Genomic DNA, 27,636 nt, shown 5'->3' with positions numbered 1-27,636 from the left:
AAATTGAATTGATTGTTTGATCTTTCACTTTAATTTATTAAGAAGGAATGAACCATGTTTAATTATTTAAGCTTTTGGATGGTTGCTTGAAATAAAATTTAACCGTATATGCTCTTAAAGCTATTAACAAGTTAATGAGAATTGCTTTTAATATTGAATTTGCTTGATGATAAGGAATTGATTAGAAGCTTACTCTAATTAATTTACTATTAATCCTAATTATTTCTCTGAGTTTTAAGAGAAATTGAATTTATTTGCTTGAATTGAAGGGATAGTCATTTCACTTCAATAATTAAACTGTTTATAGGAATGGATGTATAACCCTTTGAACTAAGATAACAAAATAGTAATTATCTTTTAAGTTTTCCATATCTCGTTACTTTTCTGATTTCTGTTTTATTCAGACCCCTCTATCTTCTTTTAGTTTCAGTGCATCATAGGCTTTAGCTACAATTTCCCAATTCGACCGGGTCATCAGCATCATACTACTAGATACTGTTTAGGTGATAGTGAAAAAAAGAATTAATATTTGGAGATTCCGACTACCGACAAGTCTTGAGCTTGTTTTGGGATTGGAAGGTGACCCTTTTCCTGCAAGCTCTTAACAGTTTCATATAGGCATTGTTTCACTGGGGTGAAATCGATATTGCCCAGATCCTTGATCTTCTGGTTTGTGAACTTGTGGGGTTGTTTTCTTGGGTTCTTCTCATCTGAACACCTGCAAATGCATTGCAATACAAAATATTAATATTCAAGATTAATAAAAAAAAAAACACACCACAATTAATTCTTTCTACAAACCTGGTAGGTTTTTTTCTACAAAATATTAATATTCACTAGCTCATTAAGCACTACAATTAGACAAACAAGTACTGTAGCATAAATTGCATGAGATGAGGATTTAGGACCCAATAATCCTCTTCCTAACTCTCCATGACTAAATTTGAAAATATATAACGAAGAAAGATTTAACTTGTGATCCATTAACTTTGTGCAGTACCAATCGTACGTAGAGAACCCATTTTGGTCCAAATATGACAAAGACGATGGGGTTGGTGAGGACCCTTTTGCTGCACCAGCATATTGTCAAATCATTTGGCTTTCTTTGTTGATGATTCAAAAAATTATGCCACGGGGGATTCGATTTTTCATGATTTTTGGTTAAGATTATCATACAAGTCAAAATTGGGACAACAATTGCCCCACGATACCATTAAGAAACCAAAAAATTAAAAATAAAATAAAGCAGCAATCTGCAATGTTTTTTTAGTATATTTATAATAAGGACAGAAAACCCTTTTTTTCATTTATTTTCTTATTTTGGGCATGAATAGGGATGAAGTATCAGAAAACTGTCATGCAACAGGAAGTGAGGATTTTATTCTTTAATTTAAATATTATTGTACAAAATCTTCCAAAACATTCATTGCACTAAGTTGCTTTATATATCAACGAGAAAGTAAAAAGCCTTAAATTGACTGTCTTGTGCAAATATAATGTTTCTTAAAATCATAATATAATTTTGCTAATGAAGATTTCAAGAAAAATCGGGAAAGGACCATGAAAGAAAAATAGGTTAGTAATCACTTAAAAATATGTGGGTTTGTTTTTGCGTTCAAAAATTCTTTTCAAAATTGTTCAAAATCATAAGAACTTACTTGGTGGGGATGGGATACTCCGGGAAGAACTTTGCAAGGATTTCCACCACCTCTCCACGGTGGAGCATTCTCTCAGCGCAAATGTAACGGCCGGAGGCGGAAGGTGTCTCGAAGACTAAAATGTGGGCTAGTGCCACATCCTTAACATGCACATAAGCTTGAACAGAGTTAGCATATGTCTTGGCTGAGCCGGTTAGGTACTTGAGGATGTGAACGATGCTAGCATTGACTGTGGGTTGCAACAATGGTCCAAGCACCAGCACTGGGTTCACCACCACTAGGTCAACTCCATTCTTCTTAGCCACATCCCATGCATCCTGTTCCGCCACAGTCTTTCCATAGCAATACCAATTCTGCAATTCCAAGATGAACTTACATCAAGATGTGAAGGATAGGCAATTAGGATTTCAAGATGCAGTAAGCCCTAGGACGCAAGAATAATAAACTTGCATCAAGATGTGAAGGATAGGCAATTAGGATAGAGATATTTTTATTTACACCTACTCTGTATGCTTTGAGTAACACAAGTGTATGTGGGCACAATAATATTTATGTTAATCAATTATCATGACATGTGATTAATTAGCATATATTTTATATCATGTTGATTTAATCATCAAGTAATAGCCGATCCGTGCTCTAATTAGGAGCTATTTAATTATGTTAATCAATCATCATCACATGTTATTAATGAAATACCTTGGTGTTCTTGCAGAACTCAAGATCACTCCAGCAAGATTCATCAACGACAACATCAGGGCTCCTATTGGGGTCCATGTACACAGTACCAATTGAAGACGTGAAAACCACTCGTCGGACTTTGGCCTCAGCTGCTGCCATGATCACATTCTTGGTTCCATTCACTGCTGGCTCCAGCATTTGCTCCTTCAAGTATTGGAACACAAAATCATCCCATCATCAAAACCAAATTTGAAGATGTTATTATTTTCTTTTCTTAAAATTCTCAGCATCCAAACAAGATTTTTACTACCAATGAACCGGAAAGAAAAGAAAAAAAGGAAACATACTGGATCGTCTGTGACAGGAGAAGCAGTATGGAAAACTCCATCACACCCTTGAATAGCCTCTTTAAGAGACTCATAATCAAGGAGATCAGCCTTGCATAAAGTTAATCTTTCTTGAGCTCCTTCAAGCTCCCTCAAATGGGAATTCTTGGGATCAGCTGTGTATACCAACACAAATACAGAGCATTAAATTAACACAATCTTAAGAACAGAAAAAGAAAAGGGAAAGAAACCAAGTGCTTAATTATTATAAACTAACCTGGGTTCCTCACAGTTCCTTTAACAGAGTAACCTTTCTCTAGAAGAAGTTTAACAATCCATGAAGCAATGAAGCCACCAGCCCCGGTGACACAGACAGTTTGGCCTTGGCATGGAAGTGATGAAGTATCGACAGGCATGTTGTCTTGATATATGTATTATTATGTGTACGTGTTTGGTGGTAGGACGAAGGAAGAGAGACAGAGAGAGGGAGGTGTTTTCCTTTTCTCTTGATTTAGGAGGTGGATGCTACAAGGAAAGAAGTGGTGGAGTGGATGTATTTATAATTAAGGTTTAGAGTTACCTTCCTAACCCACTACCGGTAAATACTTACCAAAGAGAGTTTCTCTCTCTCTCTCTCTCTCTCTATATATATATATATATATATATATAGAGAGAGAGAGAGAGAGAGAGAGAGAGAGAGAGAGTTTATAATCTATATATCCACATGTTTCTTGTTTCTTGCTTGTAATTCCAAACACTGCATAATGGATTGATTCCGATATCATGTTCATGTAAGCTTACTTTTCTCCGACCCCATGTGAATTGGATTGAATAATATCTCTTAAGAAAGTTGACCAGTAAATGAATGTCCACTGATTAATTAATACACATAAACCAGCAAAGAATCTGGTGGGGAAAAAATGTAATAAATCTTACATGGAAACCTTATTGTTTTATGTATGTATTTTTTGGACCAAAAGTGCATGTTGTTTTTGACCATTCTCCGGTTCTCTTGTTCTTCTTTGGCATTTACATCAAACTTAACTTTTTAAGAAGATGGTATTATTCAAAACATATATTTGTAATTTCCGAACAACCAATTTTTGTTCTATTAATAGATGAATGTATCGAGATAATGAAGTCTCCAAGGATATTACTATATTTGTCTTTACCTTACCTTTATTATTATTATTATTATTATTTGGATTCGATAAAAAAAAATGGCCATAAATATCATAGTTTTTCTCGGATTATGGAAATGCATAGTTGAATCTATATATCATATATGCACAAGAATAAGTAAATCACCATCCATGTTTTTTTTCGTATTCTTTTTTTTTTTTTAATTTCCCTATTCGACAATGCTCATGACAGACGACGTTTACCTTTCGGTCAAATCATATAGATATATATAATCTATCCACATGCATGTTTCTTGTTTCTTGCATGTATAAAGAAAGACCCAATCACATCAATTTTTGGTTGATCCTGAGAGTCCTTATTCCCTTCCTAGTAACTTCAAAAATATGAATCTTTGACAATTTCTTACGTCCTGTTCTCTTCTCTTCCCACTGATTGACCTGACCTGGTCTCTTTTTCTTTTTCTTTTTCTTTTTTATTGAACGTTTGTTTTTTATTTAGACCAGCATTTCCATCAAAGGACATGATCTCATCTATTTTTAAAATATTTTTTGAATTGGGTTTTCCTTGGAAGAAATTTTAAATTTATATTTTTTTATAATTTTAATATATTAATGTTAAAAACAAGAAAAATCTGAAAAAATAATTTTTTATTCCTTATTAAAAAACACCTTATACTACACCACTTTTCAAAAATTACCAGAAATTTCGATCCATTGTGTTTTGATCGTTGAATGCTTATAGTTGGTTTCGAGCACTCAAACTCCCAAGTTCAAGCTAATGTTAGACCAACGAGTACAGGATCAAGCGACCTATATTAATGAAAAATATAAATGACTCACTATGAATTATAAAAAACTCAGCTGAGTGGTAATGAAGACGAGATCACACATGAGTGGTCCATGTGCTCTTTTTTATTGACCTCATGGTCCCAACAATGACCGGTCTCCTCCTCTTCCAGCGTCACTTCTGTTTTAGATTTATTGTATTTGAATGTATAAATATTTAAATTTGTAATAAATATTTAATTTTTATATTATTTAATTTCTTTTTATTTATTTGATTTTAATTATTTCTCTACTTTTGTTCAATATATTTTAAAAAAATATATATATTTTTAAAATATTACTGACGGGGTTACCAATGAACCACATAAGTCGGTATATTCCAAAGAGTTGAAAAAGAATTATTGTAAATGTCACTTTTATTGTTAACTCTTCGATGAAATTATAGATGATATTCTGTCAGTGATATGTTATATTTATCGACAGATATACCGACAGACAAATAAAAATATTGATAGAATTGCATATGGTATTTTTTCGGTTATATGACAAACTTGGAAATACTAGCATAATAAAGTAGTATTTTTTTTGCGCGCTTTGTCTGTCTTTTAATCCATTGGTAAATTTATTAACAATGGATTCATTGATAAACCAGAAATTACTGAAAAGAGTTTTTTTTGACGAATTGTTTTCATCCATGAACCTATTGGTAAACTACTTGTTGATAGACTGTAAATATAAATACCAACAAAAATTTATATAAGTAAAACTTTCAAATTTTATAGTAAAAAGGCTCAAATTCATCAAAACATCCAGGCTACAACTCTTGTGAAGGTCCGGGATCATAAGAGATCTTTATCAATATGAAAACTCTGATGCAAACTGTAAGGCGAGAATTGTTCCTAATCTGGTGGGCAACCGACCTAATAGGGAGTCCTATGTTAAATAGGAAATCTGATGGGATGGGAGAGATATTATTTACAGCATCAAATCTCCTATATTTTAAGATAGATCTCTTATCACGAAGACTTTTTTTCTGCAGGTTAAATAAAGAAAGAGAGAACCACACAGAAGGGACATTCGATCTTCCCTCTTTTTTCTTACTTTTACTTGTGGCAGATCTGTAAGGATGAGCAGCTGATCTTTCTATTCAGCTTAAAGGGGATAGAGTCCATCATCATATTCGGTTGTGAGGATTAACGCTGTTATTGTAATCCTGTTACATTTAAATATTTATTCATCTGTTTTATTTTTTATGCTATTAATTTTTGTTCATGCTTGTTAAATCTTTTTGAGATAGCATATATATTTTTAGTGTTTTTCCATTCATAATTGTTATTAGTAACTAGAACAAGAAGTAGATAAATTGAATTGATTGTTCCTTCTGTCACTTTAATTTATTAAGGAGGAATGAATCATGTTTAATTATTCAAGATTTTGAATGGTTGATGTGCTCTTAAAGTTATTATCGAGTGAATGAGAATTGTTTCTCAATATTGAATTTGCTTGATGATAAGAAATTGATTAAAAACTTAGTGTAATTAATTTATTATTAATCTTCATGATTTCTCTTAGTTTTAAGAGAAATTAAGTTTATTTACTTGAATTGATAGGATAATCATTTTACTTCTATAATTAACCTGTTTATAAAAATGAATGCATAACCCTTTGAACTAAGATAACAAAATATATAGTAATTACCTTTTAAGTTTTCCAAATTTCATTGCTTTTCTGATTTCTGTCTTATTCATACTCCCTTGTCTTCTTTTAATTTCAGTGCTTCATAGACTTAGCTAAAATTTCTCTTGGATTCAACAGGGTCTCACCATCATACTACTAGATATTGTTTAGGTGATAGTGAAAATCAGAATTAATATTTGGAGATTCTGACAACCGACCCATCTTTAGCTTGTTTTGGGATTGGAAGGTGACCCTTTTCCTGCAAACTCTTAACAGTTTCATACAGACACTGTTTTACTGGGGTGAATTCGATGCCCAGATTCTTGATCTTCTGGTTTGTGAACTTGTAGGGTTGTTTTCTTGGGTTCTTCTCATCTGAACACCTGCAAATGCATTGCAATACAAAATATTAATATCAAGATTAATAAAAAACACAGCACAATTAATTCTTTGTACAAACTTGGTAGGTTTTTTTCTACAAAATATTAATGTTCACTAGCTCATTAAGCATTACAATTAGACAAACAAGTACTGTAGCATATAATTGCACGAGATTAGGAATTAGGACCCAATAATCCTCTTCCTAACTCTCCATGACAAAATTTGAAAATACATAACAAAGCAAGATTTAACTTGTGATGCAATAACTTTGTGCAGTACTAATCGTGGAGAACCCATTTTGGTCCAAATATGACAAAGACGATGGGGTTGGTGAGGACCCTTTTGCTGATGATTCAAAAAATTATGCCACGGGGGATTCGATTTTTCATGATTTTTGGTTAAGATTATGATACAAGTCAAAATTGGGACAACAATTGCTCCACGGTACCATTAAGAAACCAAAAAAATAATAATAAAATAAGGGAGCAACAGGGATGAAGTATATTTATAATAACGACAGAAAACCCTTTCCTTCATTTATTTACTTATTTTGGGCATGAATAGGGATGAAGTATCAGAAAACTGTCATGCAACAGGAAGTGAGGATTTTATTCTTTAATTTAATTATTGTACAAAATCTTCCAACATTCATTGCCCTAAGTTGCTTTATATATATATATATATCATATGTCAACGAGAAAGTACAAAATATACAAGCCTTAAATTGACTTTCTTGTGCAAGTATTTTGTTTCTTAAAATCATAATATAATTTTGCTAATGAAGATTTGAAGAAAAATCGGGAAAAGACCATGAAAGAAAAATAGGTTAGAAAAATAATACAAGTTTCATTACCTTAGAAAAAGTCAATTTATTCTAACTTTTCCATTGAAGTAGTTTTTTAGAGGTGTTAAGCTCGTGATTATTATAAAGTTGTTCAAAATCATAAGAACTTACTTGGTGGGGATGGGATACTCTGGGAAGAACTTTGCAAGGATTTCCACCACCTCTCCACGGTGGAGCATTCTCTCAGCGCAAATGTAACGGCCGGAGGCGGAAGGTGTCTCGAAGACTAAAATGTGGGCTAGGGCCACATCCCTCACATGCACATAAGCTTGAACAGAGTTAGCATATGTCTTGGCTGAGCCGTTCAGGTACTTGAGGATGTGAACGATGCTAGCATTGACAGTGGGTTGCAACAATGGTCCAAGCACCAGCACTGGGTTCACCACCACTAGGTCAACTCCTTTCTTCTTAGCCACGTCCCATGCATCCTGTTCTGCCACAGTCTTTCCATAGCAATACCAATTCTGCAATTCCAAGATGAGCTTACATCAAGATGTGAAGGATAGGCAATTAGGATTTCAAGATGCAGTAAGCCCTATGACGCAAGGAATAATGAACTTACATCACCATATCTTAGAGATATTTTTATTTACACCTGCTCTTTATGCCTTGAGTAACCCAAGTGTATGTGGGCACAATACTATTTATGTTAATCAATTATCATGACATGTGATTAATTAGCATATATTTTATATATCTTGTTGATTTAATCATCAAGTAATAGCCGATCCGTGCTCTAATTAGGAGCTATTTAATTATGTTAATCAATCATCATCAAATGTTATTAATTAAATACCTTGGTGTTCTTGCAGAACTCAAGATCACTCCAGCAAGATTCATCAACGACAACATCAGGGCTCCTATTGGGGTCCATGTACACAGTACCAATTGAAGACGTGAAAACTACTCGTCGGACTTTGGCCTCAGATGCTGCCATGATCACATTCTTGGCTCCATTCACTGCTGGCTCCAGCATTTGCTCCTTCAAGTATTGTAACACAAAATCATCAAAACCAAACTTGAAGAAAACATACTTTGCCTCATAAAATTTGGAAAGAAAACTTAAAAAAATGTACGGAATCTTTTACTAACATTTGTCGGTGACATCAGTACTTAAATTTACCGGCAGGCCTAAAATTTGTCCTTGGAAGTCCAAGTGATGTTTTATTTTCTTTTCTTAAAATTATCAGCATCCAAACAAGATTTTTACTACCAATGAACCGAAAAGAAAAGAAAAAAAGGAAACATACTGGATCGTCTGTGAGAGGAGAAGCAGTATGGAAAACTCCATCACACCCTTGAATAGCCTCTTTAAGAGACTCATAATCAAGGAGATCAGCCTTGCATAAAGTTAATCTTTCTTGAGCTCCTTCAAGCTCCCTCAAATGAGAATTCTTGGGATCAGCTGTGTATACCAACACAAATACAGAGCATTAAATTAACACAATCTTAAGAACAGAAAAAGAAAAGGGAAAGAAACCAAGTGCTTAATTATTATAAACTAACCTGGGTTCCTCACAGTTCCTTTAACAGAGTAACCTTTCTCTAGAAGAAGTTTAACAATCCATGAAGCAATGAAGCCACCAGCCCCGGTGACACAGACAGTTTGGCCTTGGCATGGAAGTGATGAAGTATCGACAGGCATGTTGTCTTGATCTATGTATTATTATGTGTACGTGTTTGGTGGTAGAACGAAGGAAGAGAGACAGAGAGAGGGAGGTGTTTTCCTTTTCTCTTGATTTATATTTGTTTTATATAAGACCAAAGTCTGAAGATGCAAAGGAATTCATTTTGATTCCGAAGAATTTTCTAACTGATAAAATAAGATAATACGACGGATTTATATTACAGGTGTTAATAGTTCCATATTACGTATTGAAATATCTACAACAGTTATCGATAATATTGTAAAATGAAAGAAACTAGAAAGAATATAAAATTTAACGTGTTTCGACATTGTGTTTACATCCACAAGAATGATGAGTTTTTATTTTCATTATATGTCAAATAAGGTTATATTTATAATAAACTCTTAATTGTTTAAAGGATATTAGAGAATTTTTTAATAATACTAATTTATTGTACCGCTAGGGAATTGCCCCCACACCCTCAACCTATCAATAATCTCTAGCAAAAACACAAGAAACAAATCCCACATAGTTAGATGTTGTCATTCCGCTTCGCTCCACTTGTATATCTTCTTAAGAGCTACAAACTACAACAATATATACACACACACCAGATTAATCCAAATTAATATGTTTATGCTTTTATCTTTTTACAACTTTGAACAAAACAAAAGGAGAATGTACATCACTTAAATGCACTTATTGATTATATTCGTTTTTTTAATGTTTGTGGGCTTGTGATGGTCTTCTAAGTTATGATTGTATTTAATTTCATTTATTTTTTTTAATTACTATATCTTTTTTTTAATCCATATGTATGCATGGTATGATACCATTTGTATAGTTATCAAAGAGTTTAATTGAGCTAATCTATGGATCCACTATATAACCTAAGCATATTTGAAAACTAAATTATTTTAGATAAATATAAAAAAAAACCCTTGAGATTCATGATACAACCATATTATTCGTATTATAGAATAATATAAATCATATCTTGAGACCTCTTCTAATAGCTTAAACTTTTAGGTTGAGATGATTCTTTGACATCGTATCAGAGCTTAACATAACCTCTGTTTTTCGATCCACCAATATGGCCTCATCTCCTTCAAACCTGATTACTCCCAGCAACCTCCCTAATCACTTCCATTGAGATATCAAATCCCAACTATATTACCTAGTATGAGCAAGATCAGGTTGTTCTAAGTGCACTAGTTTCCTACTTATCTGAGAATATCCTGGTATAAATGGTTGGCCTCGCAACTTCAAGAGAAATCTGGGTAGCCCTCGAGAGAATGTTCATGTCTCACTCCTCCGCTCACACCATACAAACTTGACAATTTTTTGCCTCCACCAAGAAAGGTAACTTGTCAATTTCTGATTACTTTCAAAAAATGAGATCATTCTCAGACAACCCTTTCAAAACCATGAATTTGTAACTTACTTTTTTCGTGGTCTCGATACTTCTTATGATGTTATTGTCATGTCAATTTCCACTCAAATTCACAGAATGACTTTAGAAGATATGTTTAACCATCTTCTTGTGTTTGAGTTACGACTAGAGCAGCAACAAATTGTCATTGACACCTCTGTTGGCTTAGTGAACATGGCCCAAGGAATGACTATAGGTCGCGCGGTGGAAAATACCCACAACGACAACACTTCCCTCCGAACCAGTCCCATGATTCCAACAACAGAGGAAGGGGACGTGGAAATAGAGGAAGAGGCCCACCTCCAAACTACTCCTCCAACCTAAAACCACAACACCAAGTCTGTGGAAGAACTGGCCACACCGCCATTCAATGTTGTTGCAAGTTCGATCATGCCTACCAACGCACTCCTTCTAATATGGCGGCTTATATAACATATCCATCACCACAACATGATACCAACTAGTATCTGGATATTGGTTCAACAAACCACCTTACCAACAACTTCAACAACTTGTATGTGCGATCATAACCTTATCTTGGCAACGACTACATTCATGTCGGCAACGAGGCAGGTTTACCTATATAAAATATTGGTTTCACCACTCTTTCAACCCCGAAAAATTCTTTTATTTTAAATAAGTTACTGCATGTACCTCAGATTAAGAAGAATTTGATTTCTGTTAACCAATTTATTAATGATAATAATGTTTATCTTGAATTTCACTTTTCTTTTTTTTTGGTGAAGGACGAGGCAATGGGGAGAGTTCTTCTGCATGGCAAACCTAAAGATAGCCTTTACATCTTTCTGACCTCTATGTCACCAATAAACCATCCTCAAACATACATATCTCAACGAGCACCTTTTGATGTATGGCATTGCCAAATAAGACATCCTTCCTATCAAATTATTTGGCATCTTGTTTCCAAATTTTCTTTACCTACTTCGTCTAATAAAATTTTGGGTATCTGTTCGACTTATCAAAAGGAAAAAGTCATCGCCTTTCTTTTTCTAGTTCTCAATCAATCTCTAATCATCCTCTTGAATTAATTTTCTCCAATGTTTGGGATCCATCTCCTAACATGTCAACCAATGGCAATAAATACTATGTTTTGTTTGTTGATCATTTTAGCAAATTTACATGGTTATTTCCAATCCCTAACAAATCCAGTGTCACATAAATTTTTGCTCATTTCAAAAACTTGTTTCATGCCAATTTAATTGTAAGATAAAATCTGTACAAACTAATTGGGATGCGAAGTATTGCTCTCTTCACATATAGTTTGCAAATATTGGCATTCAACACCGAATCTCATGCCCTAATATGTCCCAACAAAATGGATTCGTTAAACGAAAACATTGTCACATCGTTGAAACGGGCCTCTCACTCTTATCCTATTATCATGTTCCTCACACCTATTGGGATAACATTTTTCTTATGGCCACATATCTCATTAATTTCCTTCTCACCACCCCTCTTGGCTTTTCACCATTTGAAAAACTCTACAAACATGCTTCTGATTTTTCATCTCTAAAATTTTTTAGGTGTGCTTGTTTTCCTTTTCTTCAGCCATTCAATCGCAACAAACTTGACTTCAAAGCTAAACATTGTGTCTTCATTGATTATAGCAACTCTCATTGAGGATTCAAATGTCTTGATACATCCATTGGCAAGATATTTGTTTCAAGACATGTGATCTTCGATGAAAGGTCTTTCTCTTGCTAACTCAGACGCAAACCCAATATCAAAGAACTATCTCAACCTAAAAGCTTAAACTATTAGATAAGATCCCAAGATATGATTTATATTATTCTCTAATATAACCCCTCAAGTAAAAGTCATTTAGGCTTGAAACTTGCATAAAGTCATACTATTTTGTGCTTAATTTTTATCAAGTAAATGGTGATGGTGAAATTCAAACTCGTGACCACTTTGTCATCAAGGCTTTGATATCATGTCAAAGAACCATCTCAACCTAAAAGCTTAAGCTATTAGATGAGGTCCTAAGATATGATTTTTATTATTCTCTAACAATTCGATAGTTTTACCCATATATATTTACCTAGCATTTTGTTCATGTTTTATATATAAAATACCTTGATAATATTTCTTTTATGTTTTAAAGGCACTTTTGGATGTGAAATTCTAAAATGAGTAAATTAGAGATAAAATTCAAACCATGTTCCATCTCGTGCCGAATATTGGCAGATTTAACCTTTGATCGATGTTTTATGCAGAACTTGAGTTGTAAAGGTCGAAATGAAGTGATTCTAGTGGAATTAGAAAGTTAACATCCATACCTTTCTATATTTATATGGCAAGAAAAATAATAATAATAAAAAAGATGGAAAGCGCATCTTTCAAAGACAAGTATTGCCTTCTGCCAGTTTTGATCTTCGACCATTCTAACTTGAATATCTTGAGGTAGAGAAGTCCATTTGATGCAAACTTAGTCTTGTTGGATTCTTAACTCAAAGAAATATCAACCTACCAAATTTCAACCTATTCAAATAGCTCATATGAGAGAGATATGATTTTTCTAACACAACATATAAATTCTACCACATACAGGTTTTGTGAAGAAATAAGTCCAACTTACTTAAATGTAGATTGTTTACTTTGTAAATGACTATTTATATATATTTTGGGAGAGTAAAAATGGATTAGAGGAATGTGGGGGTTAGGATTTCCTATCAAATAAAAAGAAAGAGAGAAAGAAAAGGATGAGGCAGCCAGAAAGAAGAAGAAAACTCCACTCTTTTATCCTATACCAGAAATTATGATCTCATATATTTTATTCATTAGTTTTTCAATAGACATATAAGGCTACGTAATTTTTCTTGATTGAAAGGGTACAAAAACCTTCGAATTTCAAAAAAAATGTGAGATCTATTCTATCTTTTCTTTTCAATTTATATGATGAGTATGAATGTTTTTCTATACTTATTTCATATGATTGTTTAGTCTAATTGTTAGAGCAGACTCTAAATTATTATTCTAAACCAATCTATGGCTAATTTTGCTATTAAAACTAAAGTTGTGATATTTGAACTTGTGAAGCGACTAGGTTTAATAATTATGATGGATCTATGTTGTTAATCTTAGGGGAAACATTCAACTAAATCAACAATATATTGCAGACAGTTATGTTGTCTAAGATTTATCAACCTATCTAGCTCTTAAGGCTGCCATTGATTAAAATTACTAGTGTGGACACTGTGGTTGTTTAATGGTTAGGGTTAGTTACACTGTAGATCGGTTAAGTGAGTAATGTTAAGAAAAGATAGATATTCATAACATAAATTGACGTATGGTTTCAGGTATCAGTCTTGATTTTTGTAGGTGGACATTTACTTGATACCAAGGTTTTTCTTTTAATAACTTTTGGATTTATTTAATTTACCTTGATTAATTTGTTTTGTTTTCCATAATATAGCCTAGATAACCTCAAAACCCCCTTAACTTTGAATCATCTAGTATAAAGACTTGAATATTTAGATCTTTCTCGTGTAATCGACCCCTTACTTGCTCTATACTATATTGTTTGTTTAAGATAGGATAATTAATTTGTGTAACTATAACATTGCAACAATTCACTTAGTCGAGTCTCACCTGGTTTGACCGAATCAACTAGATTACCTGACAAATTGTCATAACCCAATTCTGGGTTATTCCCCAAAAATCAATTTTTTTTTCAAAATAAAAATAAAAAAATAAAATAAAGGCTGGCAGCACGGAGAAAACAGACCGGGAAATCAAGCTGCAATTTTTGAAGGAAATTCAAGGCCTAATTGTACCCCATTGTGCCTAAAAATGGAGAAAAAAATGGAAATTCAAGGTTAAATTAAATGATTATTGGATGAATTTGCATAAAAATTAAGTCCAATGACATAATTAAATTTTTAATAGGCCAATTTGATTTAATCAAGGGCCAAATTAAATTTTAATTATGTTTAAGAATTAATTTGGGTCCAATTGAATTATTTAATTAATTGCAAGGACTTAATTATACTTTAAATGGGTCAAATTAATTTTATTTAGGACTTAATTGGTGAAAAATTAAGTTTGGGAGCCTAATTTAAGCTTAATTGAGAAGATTGGAATTTTAAGAAACCAAATCTAATTTTTATCAAGTTAATTGATTGAAAGTAGAGGCCAAATTGCAAGAAAATTGAAGTTTTGGGGTCAATTAGGGGTTAAATTGAAGAAATCCGAGACCAATGACCATATCGCGATAGGCGCGTAACTTCAGGGCTCTAATTAAAGTGCATCAGGGGCTTAATTGCAAAAGTTTAAGGTCAATTAGATGTTCAATTGAAAGCAATTTAAAGTGGGAGGACTGAAATGAACTTTAGCTAAAATCAGAACTTTGATACTGTTCATCTTCTTCTTTAAATCTCTGAAATAACTGCTTATGTTACATACTTTGCAGGTGAATTTAATGCACCTAACGTCCACCAAATTTAACCAAATGCACGAAAATGATCCTCTGCAGTTTCTCTATAGCTCCATGTCAATAGTTCAGTGTGAATGACAATTAATCGGCGTCGGCGTCAGCCTAAACATGCCAACTCAAGCAGCTTTTTCTGTAGATTTGACAGTGCACCATGCCTACTTTGAGCCAACGATTGGGATCCTTCCCAATAGAATCAAGGGCTAAAATTTTTTCCTTGTGTAAACAAGATTTCCCTCTTCCACCGCCTATAAATAGAGGTGGATTTGATGGCCTAAGGGAGGATAAAATCGGGTCCAAAAATCACAAAAAAACCAGCCTCCCCCCCTGTTTCCATTTTCCTTCTTTCCCCGTCAGCCTTTTGCAGCTCTCTCCACCTCTCCACAACTGCTTCTCCAGCGAGAATACCAACAAACCCAGCCTATACACCACCACGAACACCAGCTCCACCACAGGAAGCCAGCACAACCACCAAGCAGCCACCACGACTCTCTCTCTCTTCTCCTTCTAGCCTTTCTCTCTCCTCTACAAACTTCTTCCTGCGCAGTAGCGACTCCGGCGGACAAGCTCTCCATCAACGCCGCCACCAGCCTCTCCACCAGCACGACCACAGTCCCTCACCACCTCAGGTGGTTCCCCATCCCTGCCTTACATCAACCGTCCCCGTTGTTCACTGCTGCAGTCGCTGCATGTAGAATGAATTTTCATGCAGCGACCAAAATAATTAGCTTCCCACTTGGGTCGGGCCAGTTCTGGCCCAACCCAAATGGCTGGGCTGGATCCGGCCCAGCCCCATTTAAAAAAAATTCAAAAAATTTCAAAAATCATTTTTTAAAAAAATGTGATTTTCTCAAATATTTTTCTACCAATTTTGCATAATATCGGGTTGTATATCTACACTGTAAAATACAAATCCGGTATTAAAATACCTGGTTTTCTCTGAAACATTTCAAAAAAAATCAAAACATTTTAAAAAAAAATCTCAAAAACTTTTAAATCAATTTCCCTTTTTAAAAACAAAAAAAAATTGTTTTCATGCATAAGGCCAAATCCTAAAAATTTTCCAAATATATTTTCATAAAAAAAAAATTACATCTTTTTCATGTTTAAAAAAATCAAAAAATGGATATCATAACCAGTTTATGATTCTCCATTAGAATTTGGCCAACATGTCAAAAATCATTTTCCTATCTTTTTTTAGGGTCCAGATGTAGACTTTAATATTTGTGGGGTGTAAAATTACATGATAAAGTACACCCTCAGGTATTGAAGATAGAAGGTGTAGAAATGCAATGCTAAAATTCAAACTTTATAATGGTTAGGATTTAACCGAATAAGGTAGAAACTTTCTCATGAAGAGAGATCTGTCTTGAATCTTAGAAAATACCAACAAATAAAACCCGACTTAGAAAAAAAAACAATCAAACAACAATGCAGCTTACCTTAGGTAGCGTGTACTGAGGGTGATGTGTCTTCCCCTTACACAACCAGTCCCTTACCCAGACTCTCACAAACCATAAGTTCCTAGTGATCATAATACTAGGTGACGACTCCTAAACTTAATCATAATTTTATGATTAAATTCAAAAAAATACCTTCCCAACATCCCTCCCTTATCAGGAGGCATGACACGAATCTCCACCATCGTCAGATGAAGTCGCGCCCCTCTTGACACAAATCATCTAAGTTTGCTAAACAAGTAAAAAAACCAACCAGACTTGGAGCTCAAATTTGATAGGTTGTTAGGTTGATATGTAGGGCTCACCTAGTTTTAATTTTAAACTCTACCGAAATTGCTAGTAGAAGGATGGGGCCTCAAGTTCTGCAGCTGGATTTGGTCGCACACAACTCAACTGAAGTCTAGGTTCGGGCTTGTATATATTCCTGTTGCTTATGCAGTCCTTTTTTTTGCTCCTGCCTCTTGGAAAATACACCTATTGCTTATTTCCGTCACTCTAAAATAGATCTTTTGGGTGAAATTGAACGACTCAAATTTCCCTAAAAATGCTTCCATTTCAATTCAGATCATACCTACATAAAAAATAAAAAATAAACTTTTTTTTTACTAGTGAAGCAAATGATTAAATTTTAGATGTATAAAAGATGAGAAAATAAGATCCTTTGTCCAAAGAATATGTCAGTTAAACTTGCAAGAAACTAATATAATTCGCAAACTAGAAAATCATAGTTTCCCAGTAAGTACCACCACCTTTGTCTGAGCATTGCTAACCTGTAATAGCAGAGTGGATGAGGCCCATGATATGATACAGTCAATCAGTCTAAACCAACTGTGTACCTTGGTTTAGACTTTAGATTCGTCATCCACAAGAAAGGGTAAGAGAAATTGACATCCTTAATTAATTATATTAGGAGGTTGCTACGAGATGTACAGGCAACTATCATTATATAAGCTTATTCGATTTTTAGACCTTATTTTGAAAGATAGATAATCAATTCTCAATCCAAGGGAAGCCACAGAGATGGTATTAATTCCATTTTGAAATTGAATTAAACTTAAACAACAACAACAACAACCAAAGAAAAAAAGTGGAACACTTAAAAGTTACATCCAATAATTGATTAATTAGAGGATTAAAACATTGATTAATGTAAGCGCGAAGACAATTAGAGGTCTTAGAAGACAGTAACACTTGCACTCTACATTCTTCTTTAGTAAATTCTTTTCCCTAGTATGTATGTTGCAAACAACTACAACCACACATGGGGTGTGGACCTGTACGTCCCCTCCTAATAAATGAGTCCTTGTTGAATTTTCACAGAGTCTTCAGCTTGTTTTGGGATTGGAAGGTGACCCTTTTCCTGCAAGCTCTTAACAGATTCATACAGGCACTGTTTCACTGGGGTGAATTCGATGCCCAGATCCTTGATCTTCTGGTTTGTGAACTTGTAGGGTTGTTTTCTTGGGTTCTTCTCATCTGAACACCTGCAAATGCATTGCAATACAAAATATTAATAATCAAGATTAATAAAAAAAACACAGCACAATTAATTCTTTCTACAAACTTGATAGGTTTTTTTCTACAAAATATTAATATTCACTAGCTCATTAAGCACTATAATTAGACAAACAAATACTGTAGCATAAATTGCATGAGATGAGGATTTAGGACCCAATAATCCTCTTCCTAACTCTCCCTGACTAAATTTAAAAATATATAACAAAGCAAGATTTAACTTGTGATCCAATAACTTTGTGCAGTACCAATCGTACGTAGAGAACGCATTTTGGTCCAAATATGACAAAGACGATGGGGTTGGTGAGGACCCTTTTGCTGCACCAGCATATTGTCAAATCATTTGGCTTTCTTTGTTGATGATTCAAAAAATTATGCCACGGGGGATTCGATTTTTCATGATTTTTGGTTAAGATTATCATACAAGTCAAAATTGGGACACCAATTGCCCCACGATACCATTAAGAAACCAAAAAAATAAAAATAAAATAAGGCAGCGATCTGCAATGTTTTTTTACTATATTTATAATAAGGACAAAAAACCCTTTTCTTCATTTATTTTCTTATTTTGGGCATGAATAGGGATGAAGTATCAGAGAACTGTCATGCAACAGGAAGTGAGGATTTTATTCTTTAATTTAATTATTGTACAAATTAAATCTTCCAACACTCATTGCCCTAAGTTGCTTTATATATATATATATCAAATGTCAACAAGAAAGTAAAATTAAAATATACAAGCCTTAAATTGACTGTCTTGTGCAAATATAATGTTTCTTAAAATCATAATATAATTTTGCTAATGAAGATTTCAAGAAAAATCGGGAAAGGACCATGAAAGAAAAATAGGTTAGTAATCACTTAAAAATATGTGGGTTTGTTTTTGCGTTCAAAAATTCTTTTCAAAATTGTTCAAAATCATAAGAACTTACTTGGTGGGGATGGGATACTCCGGGAAGAACTTTGCAAGGATTTCCACCACCTCTCCACGGTGGAGCATTCTCTCAGCGCAAATGTAACGGCCGGAGGCGGAAGGTGTCTCGAAGACTAAAATGTGGGCTAGTGCCACATCCTTAACATGCACATAAGCTTGAACAGAGTTAGCATATGTCTTGGCTGAGCCGGTTAGGTACTTGAGGATGTGAACGATGCTAGCATTGACTGTGGGTTGCAACAATGGTCCAAGCACCAGCACTGGGTTCACCACCACTAGGTCAACTCCATTCTTCTTAGCCACATCCCATGCATCCTGTTCCGCCACAGTCTTTCCATAGCAATACCAATTCTGCAATTCCAAGATGAACTTACATCAAGATGTGAAGGATAGGCAATTAGGATTTCAAGATGCAGTAAGCCCTAGGACGCAAGAATAATAAACTTGCATCAAGATGTGAAGGATAGGCAATTAGGATAGAGATATTTTTATTTACACCTACTCTGTATGCTTTGAGTAACACAAGTGTATGTGGGCACAATAATATTTATGTTAATCAATTATCATGACATGTGATTAATTAGCATATATTTTATATCATGTTGATTTAATCATCAAGTAATAGCCGATCCGTGCTCTAATTAGGAGCTATTTAATTATGTTAATCAATCATCATCACATGTTATTAATGAAATACCTTGGTGTTCTTGCAGAACTCAAGATCACTCCAGCAAGATTCATCAACGACAACATCAGGGCTCCTATTGGGGTCCATGTACACAGTACCAATTGAAGACGTGAAAACCACTCGTCGGACTTTGGCCTCAGCTGCTGCCATGATCACATTCTTGGTTCCATTCACTGCTGGCTCCAGCATTTGCTCCTTCAAGTATTGGAACACAAAATCATCCCATCATCAAAACCAAATTTGAAGATGTTATTATTTTCTTTTCTTAAAATTCTCAGCATCCAAACAAGATTTTTACTACCAATGAACCGGAAAGAAAAGAAAAAAAGGAAACATACTGGATCGTCTGTGACAGGAGAAGCAGTATGGAAAACTCCATCACACCCTTGAATAGCCTCTTTAAGAGACTCATAATCAAGGAGATCAGCCTTGCATAAAGTTAATCTTTCTTGAGCTCCTTCAAGCTCCCTCAAATGGGAATTCTTGGGATCAGCTGTGTATACCAACACAAATACGAAGCATTAAATTAACACAATCTTAAGAACAGAAAACGAAAAGGGAAAGAAACCAAGTGCTTAATTATTATAAACCAACCTGGGTTCCTCACAGTTCCTTTAACAGAGTAACCTTTCTCTAGAAGAAGTTTAACAATCCATGAAGCAATGAAGCCACCAGCCCCGGTGACACAGACAGTTTGGCCTTGGCATGGAAGTGATGAAGTATCGACAGGCATGTTGTCTTGATATATGTATTATTATGTGTACGTGTTTGGTGGTAGGACGAAGGAAGAGAGACAGAGAGAGGGAGGTGTTTTGCTTTTCTCTTGATTTAGGAGGTGGATGCTACAAGGAAAGAAGTGGTGGAGTGGATGTATTTATAATTAAGGTTTAGAGTTACCTTCCTCACCCACTACCGGTAAATACTTACCAAAGAGAGTTTCTCTCTTTCCATTATTTTTCTTTCCTTGAGGTTTGTGACTGAGTTTTTGTGAATCGTCAGCACCATGTGTGGAATCCTGATTGTTTTGTACTTGTGTTTTTTTGACCAAACGTGCATGCTGTTTTTGACCAAAATGTAATTATAAGCTACTAATAAATTAAGAAATGAAAATATATTATACACAACGACCCATTAAATGGTTGTAGATCACAAGTAGAGAGCGGTACTTTAATTTGTTTTGGAAGGAGAGAGGGGAAGGATCTCATGGATGACAAGTGTTCATGTTAAAGAATATTTGGTTATTACCTTGTAAAATAGGAACGAGTATGATAATTATATACTGAATTTTTTGTTCTATTAATATATGAATGTATCGAAATAATGAAATCTCCAAGGATAATACTATTTTTTTTTACCTTAACCTTTATTATTATTATTATTATTATGCACAAGAATAAGTAAATCACCATCCATGTTTTTTTATTTTTTTTTAATTTCTCTATTCAACAATGCTCATGACCAACAACGTTTACCTTTTGGTCAAATCATATATATATATATGAGAGTTTATAATCTATATATCCACATGTTTCTTGTTTCTTTCTAGTATAAAGAAAGACCCATCACATCAATTAATGGTTGATCCTGAGAGTCCTTCCCTTCCTAGTAACTTCAAAGATATGAATCTTTGACAATTTCTTACGTCCAGTTCTCTTCTCTTCCCACCGATTGACCTGGTCTCTTTTTCTTTTTTATTGAACGTTTGTTTTTTATTTAGACCAGCATTTTCATCAAAGGACATGATCTTTTACACGGTAACACCAACCATAGTTGTTCGACGTTATGGTCTCATCTATTTTTAAAAATATTTTTTGAATTAGGTTTTTCTGGGAAGAAACTTTAAATTTATATTTTTTATAATTTTAATATATTAATATTAAAAATAAAAAAAATCTGAAAAAATAGTTTTTTATTCCTTATTAGAAAAAATAATTTTTTATGCCTTATTAAAAAAAAACACCCTACACCGCCGCATTACAAACACTATCAAAAATTTTGACCCGTAGTGTTTTGATCGTTGAATGCTCGTAGTCGATTCCAAGCACTCAAACTCCCGAGTTCAAGGCGATGTTAGATCAACGAGTACAGGATCAAACGACCTATCTTAATGAAAAATATGAATGACTCACTACGAATTATAAAAAACTTCGCTGAGTAATAATAGAGACGAGATCACACATGAGTGGTCCATGTGCTCTTTCTTATTAATTGATCTCACGGTCCTAACAATGACCAGCCTCCTCCTCCTCCTCTTCCTTCTCTAGCATTGTCTTTGTTTTAGATTTATTATATTTGAATATATAAATGTTTAAATTTGTAATAAATATTTAATTTTTATATTATTTTAATTTCTTTTTATTTATTTGATTTTAATTTATTTTAATTATTTTTCTACTTTTGTTCAATATATTTTTTTAAAATATATAGTTTAAAATATTACTGACAAGGTTACCGATGGACTACATCCGTCAGTATATTCCAAAGAGTTGGAAAAGAATTTATGTAAATGTCACTTCTATTGTTAACTCTTCGACGGAATTACAGATGATATTTTGTTGATGATATGTTATATTTACCAATGGATATACCAACGGACAAATAAAAACACTGATGGAATTGTATATGATATTATGTCAGTTATATGACAAACTTCCTGAGAAAAATATTGACAGAATGAAGTAGGTAAATTTATTTTTTTTGCTTGCTTTTTATGTCTTTTAATCCATTGGTAAATGTATTAACGACGAACTCATTGATAGACCAGAAATTACTGACGAGAGTTTTTTTGACGGACTGTTTCTGTTGTTGTAACCCATTTTTGGGTCCCCCACAAAATATATATATAAAAATATATATATATAGCCAAAGGAGGCTAAGAAAAAATAACAGGAGGCAGAAGCGCTCAGAAAATTGTCGGAAAATTGGTCAATGAGGTTAAAAATACAAAGATTGGATTTTTGACAGTATATTCTTGAAGGAGGAGAGCCCTGTTGAGAAGGAAAATTTGAAATTGAGGAGAAAAGCCCAAATTTAGATGTTTATGGACTTAATTTGATTTTTAAATGAATTTATAGGGGATTTGATTGCAAGAAAAATTGATTTTTAAGTCAATTTGGGCTTTAATTAGAAGAAATTTAAGTTCTGGGGTCAAAATATATTTTTTAGGAATTTATTAAGTCAAATCATGGGCTTAATTGCATAAATATTGAAGTTTAAGGGCCAATTAGGGACTTAATTGAAGAAATCCGAAACCAAGGACCAAATTGGAAAAGGCGCGTAAGTATAGGGGCTGCAATTAACGAAATCAAGGGCCTAATTGAAGAAATTAGAAGTTTATTGATCAATTAAGGGCTCAATTGCATAAATCTGAAACCAAGGACCAAGGTGAAAAACACAGCCAACAAGAGGGGCGGAGATCGAAATTGGCAGGGATGCAATTGAATGAACAAAAGATGATTGAGGGCTGATTTGAACATTGGCGCATGTCTGGCGCCACAGTTAAATGAAACGGCGCGTTTTCTCTAAGACGACGCCGTTTCATATATATATATATAAAAAAGAAGAAAGACCGAACGGTGCCGTTTTGAACGGCACTGTTCCCCTTTCTTCTTCCCCCCCGAACATGCAGCGGGGAAGAAGGCAAAAAGGGATGCCTTTTGGTTTGAATTTTTGGCCGGCCCCTCTCTCTCGCCTGGAGCCCACCGACCGAACACAATGGCCGACCACCCACCGCGCACCACCCACCGAACCTTGGCAGTCGCGCCCAATGGTCGACCAGCCGACTGCTCCCATGAGAGCTGTAAAAGGCAGCGCCCTTGGCCTCTATAAATAGAGCCCAAGAACGCTGAGAGCAAGGGGACCGAGAAGGAGGAGACCCGAAAGAGGTGAAGGAGAAAACGAAAAAAACAGAGAGAGAAAAGGAGGAAGAACCGAAAGGAGAGAGAAACCGAGAGGAGAGAAAAACATAAAAAAAATACAGAGGAAAGAAACAGACCGAGAGAAGAGAGGGAAGGGAAGAAAAGAAAAAAAAAAAAGACGAAACCATAGGAAAAGAAAGGGGAAAGCTGGAAACGGGTGAAAAACTGGAAAAGGAACAGTAGCACCGCCGGACGTTCGGAGCAGCCGCAGCACCGCCCGGAGCCACCGCAGCACCGCCAGCGAAGCCGACAGACCAGCGACGCCCAGCCTCCTCCGCGCCAGGTAATTCTTCTTCCCCTCCGTTGCTGCATTTTATGTTGTTTCCTGCATGCAGAACGAATAACGTTCTGCATGCAGGAGGGTAGGGGGAAAATAATTCCCCCCGCCAGCATTGTTGCTGGGCCAGGCTGGTCCTAGCCCAGCCCAATCTTCTGGGCTGGGTCTGGCCCAGAAGAGAGTAAGAGTTTTTTGGGCCGAGATCGGCCCAACACCTTTGGGGCTGAGACCGGCCCAAGCCAGTTGGGTGGGCCGGCCCAGTCCGATTTAATATTATATATTATATATATTATATTTTGTATTATATATATAAAAAAAATTTAAGAAAATACTGCAAAATTTATTTCAAAATATATGATTTTTTTTGTAATTTTATTATTGTATTTTGATTAATATTGGTTTGTATTTTTATACTGTAAAGATACAAATCCGGTATTAAAATACCTGGTTTTCGTCAAAGCGTCAAAGATTTCAAAAAAAAAATGTCTTTTTCTTTCTAAAAATTTCCTATATATCTTTAAAAATATTTTTGATTTTTCTGCATATTTTTATCAAAATGGATTAATATTTGGTTGTATTTTTATACCGTAAGAATACCAACCCAGTATTAAAATACCCGATTTGCGTCAAAACATCAAAAAAAAATATACATAATTAAAAAATGTTTTGTTTTAAAATATGGCCTAGTCTCTCCAATATATATATATAAATATTATAAAATCATATTTCCACACAACAAAAGAAAATTTCAAAAACGATATATGTTTTAGCATGCATTTTGGCTTTAATAACCAGTTTATTCAAGCCATGAGAACTGGGCCAATATTTCAAAAATTCTAAAAAAATCTTTTTGTTTTATTTTCAGATATGGGATTATGAATTTATACACAAAACGTTTTCCTGATATTAAATATGGTTTTTTTATATAGACATTAGAACGGTTAGGTTTTACCCGATAAGATAAGGACCTCCTTATTGAGGAGAACTTTTCTTGAACCATAGACGGACCAACAACTAGGAAACACAACGGGACCTTGATTTTATCAGACAAATAAAAAAAGCAGCTTACCTTAGGTAGGGCGTATTTGGGGTGCTAATACCTTCCCTTTACGCAACCAGTCCCCGTGCCCGATCTCTGAGACCAGTTAGGGTTCCTAGTGGCCAAAATATTAGGTGACGACTCCCACACCATTTTTTATTGCTAAGAGACAAAGAATTTCTTCTCCCTATATTTACCTGATATATACCCCCCACTACACATTTGAGGGTGGACGATCGTCGCGACGTCGCGCACCCCGCGACATCTGTCTATGAACATATCAGTAAAATAATTCCCGAAAGATTATGAGTATAAATACTAATAGAAAATTTCTTAGATAAAACTTTTAAATCTGGTTGTGAAAAATCTAGTCAAAGTCAAAGTCACAACAGCAAAAGAATCAATACATTGTCACTTTCTTTTTTCTTTTTGATGTTCAACTGGCAGTTTGTTGCCAGCCGGCCAGTAAACCGATTGAGAAACAAAAGAACATGACAAAGCTGGCCGTTGTCTGAGTCATTGTTTTGCCTCATGGCCGGGAGCTAATTTATAGCATTGCCGGATAAAGGAAACATTTTGTTCTTGTCTTGGGTGCCATTTACTTAGAGCATATGTAATACCCTAAAGGATTTGCTCCTTTTCTTTCTCAGGAAATCATATCTTGCTCGATCGTCCTAAACTATTGATAATTGAATTTCAGTTCTATCAGCTTTTGCCATGTGTGCATATCATATTGGTTAATGGCAAGTCCATTAACAAATTAGTGATATCAAACCAAGGAGCTCTATCATTGAATTAAAGTAGAAGAGTTTATATGAATTAAAATTGAATAAAGGAGTTGATATAACTGAAATACAATAATGCATGCAAGGGTACGTAATGAATTTTTTATTTTTTTCCTCACACGAGAAGGATTATTTGGTTTTGAGCTATTTAATATAAATAATCTATGGCTCTTTTATGTTTGAAAATGATATTTATAAATATAGTAGTGGTTGCTTTTTAAAATATATTTTTTTATAAATATATCAAAATAATATATTTTTTAATTTTCAAAAATTATTTTTAACATTAATATATTAAAATGATTCAAAAATATAAAAAAATCAATTTTAATAAAAAATACATCAAAATCTTGAAAAACTCAGTTTCAAACATGTTTCCAAACATGGTGAAATTACAAGGTAATGAGTGCTTTATCTTTTACTTTATAAGATTAACTTGTTGCACTCACCCACTTAAACTCAATTATGTAGAATGTAGGAAGCTAAAGAGTCGTTTTGATATTGTGTTTCAATTTATATTTGGATGTATTTTAAAAATGTATTTAACATGAAAAAATATTAAATTTATATATTTTTTAGTGTATTATAATAATTTTAATAGGTTTGTGTTAAAAATAAAAAATAATCTAAAAAAATATTTTAATATATTTTTTAATTAAGATAACTTTAACAAAATATATTACACCACAGTATCATCTTACACTAAATCTTCCTTGGGATTGAATGAGAAATAAGGTTTTTAGTGATGGAGGTATTTGAATGTGTTTTAAATTAGTTTTTTAAAGTGTTTTTATTTTTATTTAAAAATATATTAAAATAATATTTATTATTTATTTATGAAAAATTTATTTTTATATCAAGTCATCAAAATAATTTAATAAATAAATAAATCTTAAAAAAAAAACACATTTCCAAGCACAGCCGACAGTGCCGACGGTGATTATTTCCTACAAACTAATCTATCATAAAGTCTTGTTTATAAATATGCAAAGACTTCGGTTTTCTCTGTCACGTTAATACTTGAAACAGCTTTCGATAGTGACTATTTGTTACAAACTAATCTATCATAAAGTTATTTAATTACTTCTAATTATAGCTCTTGACGAAGAGTGTTTCTTCGCCGACTAAACTTGAAAAAAAAAAAAAAAGTTTTTGGTTCAAAAACTGCCACATTGCATAAGCCTATTACAGCTAACTGTCACTCTGTATGAACGCTTCTTAATTGGAGAATCTTTGTGCATGGTTAGTATTTAAGGATATATATATATATATTTGAATTAAAAAATTAAAATAAGGATATAAAATAAGCCTGTTTCCGAAATAGAAAGCATATGAAATATATTATCTTTATATATTTTCTATTCTTTTTTTATTATTATTGCAGGATAATAACTAATAATTTTCATTCTATATTTTACTATTTTGATACCAGAAACTATAGCATCAGATTTCCAAATCAGAAGTAGTTTTAACGGGGAAAGGAATTTCCACAATGTTCCCCCCTGTTTCGAAATCGGTACACTTCATGTGGCTGGCCGGCTGTCTCCATCTCACCAACCTAGCTAGCCATGCATCTCCGGCGTCTTCAATCCAGAACTTCCCGAGCACTCTCACCCCTTGACCTAGGGCGCCGTACACCACCTAATGCCAGAAAAACACAAAAGAAGACACCATTAATTGGAAAGTCAAATGCACTAACTACTAGTAGATTTCCATCACTTTATGCGATTATAATAATCCATCTTCTCTTAGATCGATGTTGACTCACATGATAAATGAATTTGTTCAAAGTCCAACTAAATTAAGTTGCAAGATTGTTTTTTAGGTGACCTAACAAAGTCATAATAAAAAATAGAGAGTCTCCATAGGTATACTAAGCTAGATTGATCGGGGAATATCTTTATGTTATCACTACTAATACTTATAAAATAAAAATAAAATATAAAGATTAGAGAGAAAATAACATCACAACCCACAAAAAAATAAATATAAGGATTAGAGAGAAAATAACAT

General features: G+C 33.8%; 3 protein-coding genes across 3 annotated transcripts; all 3 read right to left on the bottom strand.

Moving 5' to 3' along the window:
* Nucleotides 1-331: 331 nt before the first annotated feature.
* Nucleotides 332-3,207, bottom strand: LOC133701570 (cinnamoyl-CoA reductase 1-like). Its single transcript, XM_062125524.1, has 5 exons — nt 2,943-3,207; nt 2,687-2,841; nt 2,358-2,543; nt 1,659-2,011; nt 332-718 (listed from the first exon to the last, which is right to left on the bottom strand). Exons 1-5 carry the CDS (start codon nt 3,079-3,081, stop codon nt 523-525), a joined length of 1,029 nt encoding a protein of 342 aa, XP_061981508.1. The 5' UTR covers nt 3,082-3,207; the 3' UTR covers nt 332-522.
* Nucleotides 3,208-7,602: 4,395 nt separating this feature from the next.
* On the bottom strand, nt 7,603-9,215 carry LOC133681195 (cinnamoyl-CoA reductase 1-like). The gene is made up of 4 exons (XM_062104364.1): nt 9,002-9,215; nt 8,746-8,900; nt 8,292-8,477; nt 7,603-7,959 (listed from the first exon to the last, which is right to left on the bottom strand). Exons 1-4 carry the CDS (start codon nt 9,138-9,140, stop codon nt 7,603-7,605), a joined length of 837 nt encoding a protein of 278 aa, XP_061960348.1. The 5' UTR covers nt 9,141-9,215.
* An 8,274-nt stretch (nt 9,216-17,489) lies between these two features.
* On the bottom strand, nt 17,490-20,457 carry LOC133700114 (cinnamoyl-CoA reductase 1-like). The gene is made up of 5 exons (XM_062123673.1): nt 20,200-20,457; nt 19,944-20,098; nt 19,615-19,800; nt 18,916-19,268; nt 17,490-17,952 (listed from the first exon to the last, which is right to left on the bottom strand). Exons 1-5 carry the CDS (start codon nt 20,336-20,338, stop codon nt 17,757-17,759), a joined length of 1,029 nt encoding a protein of 342 aa, XP_061979657.1. The 5' UTR covers nt 20,339-20,457; the 3' UTR covers nt 17,490-17,756.
* Nucleotides 20,458-27,636: the final 7,179 nt, after the last annotated feature.

Source organism: Populus nigra, chromosome 1 (assembly GCF_951802175.1).
Source record: "Populus nigra chromosome 1, ddPopNigr1.1, whole genome shotgun sequence".
NCBI lineage: Eukaryota > Viridiplantae > Streptophyta > Magnoliopsida > Malpighiales > Salicaceae > Populus > Populus nigra.
The sequence above is the reverse complement of the archived record's forward strand: the minus strand, read 5'-3'. Positions and strand labels throughout refer to the sequence as shown.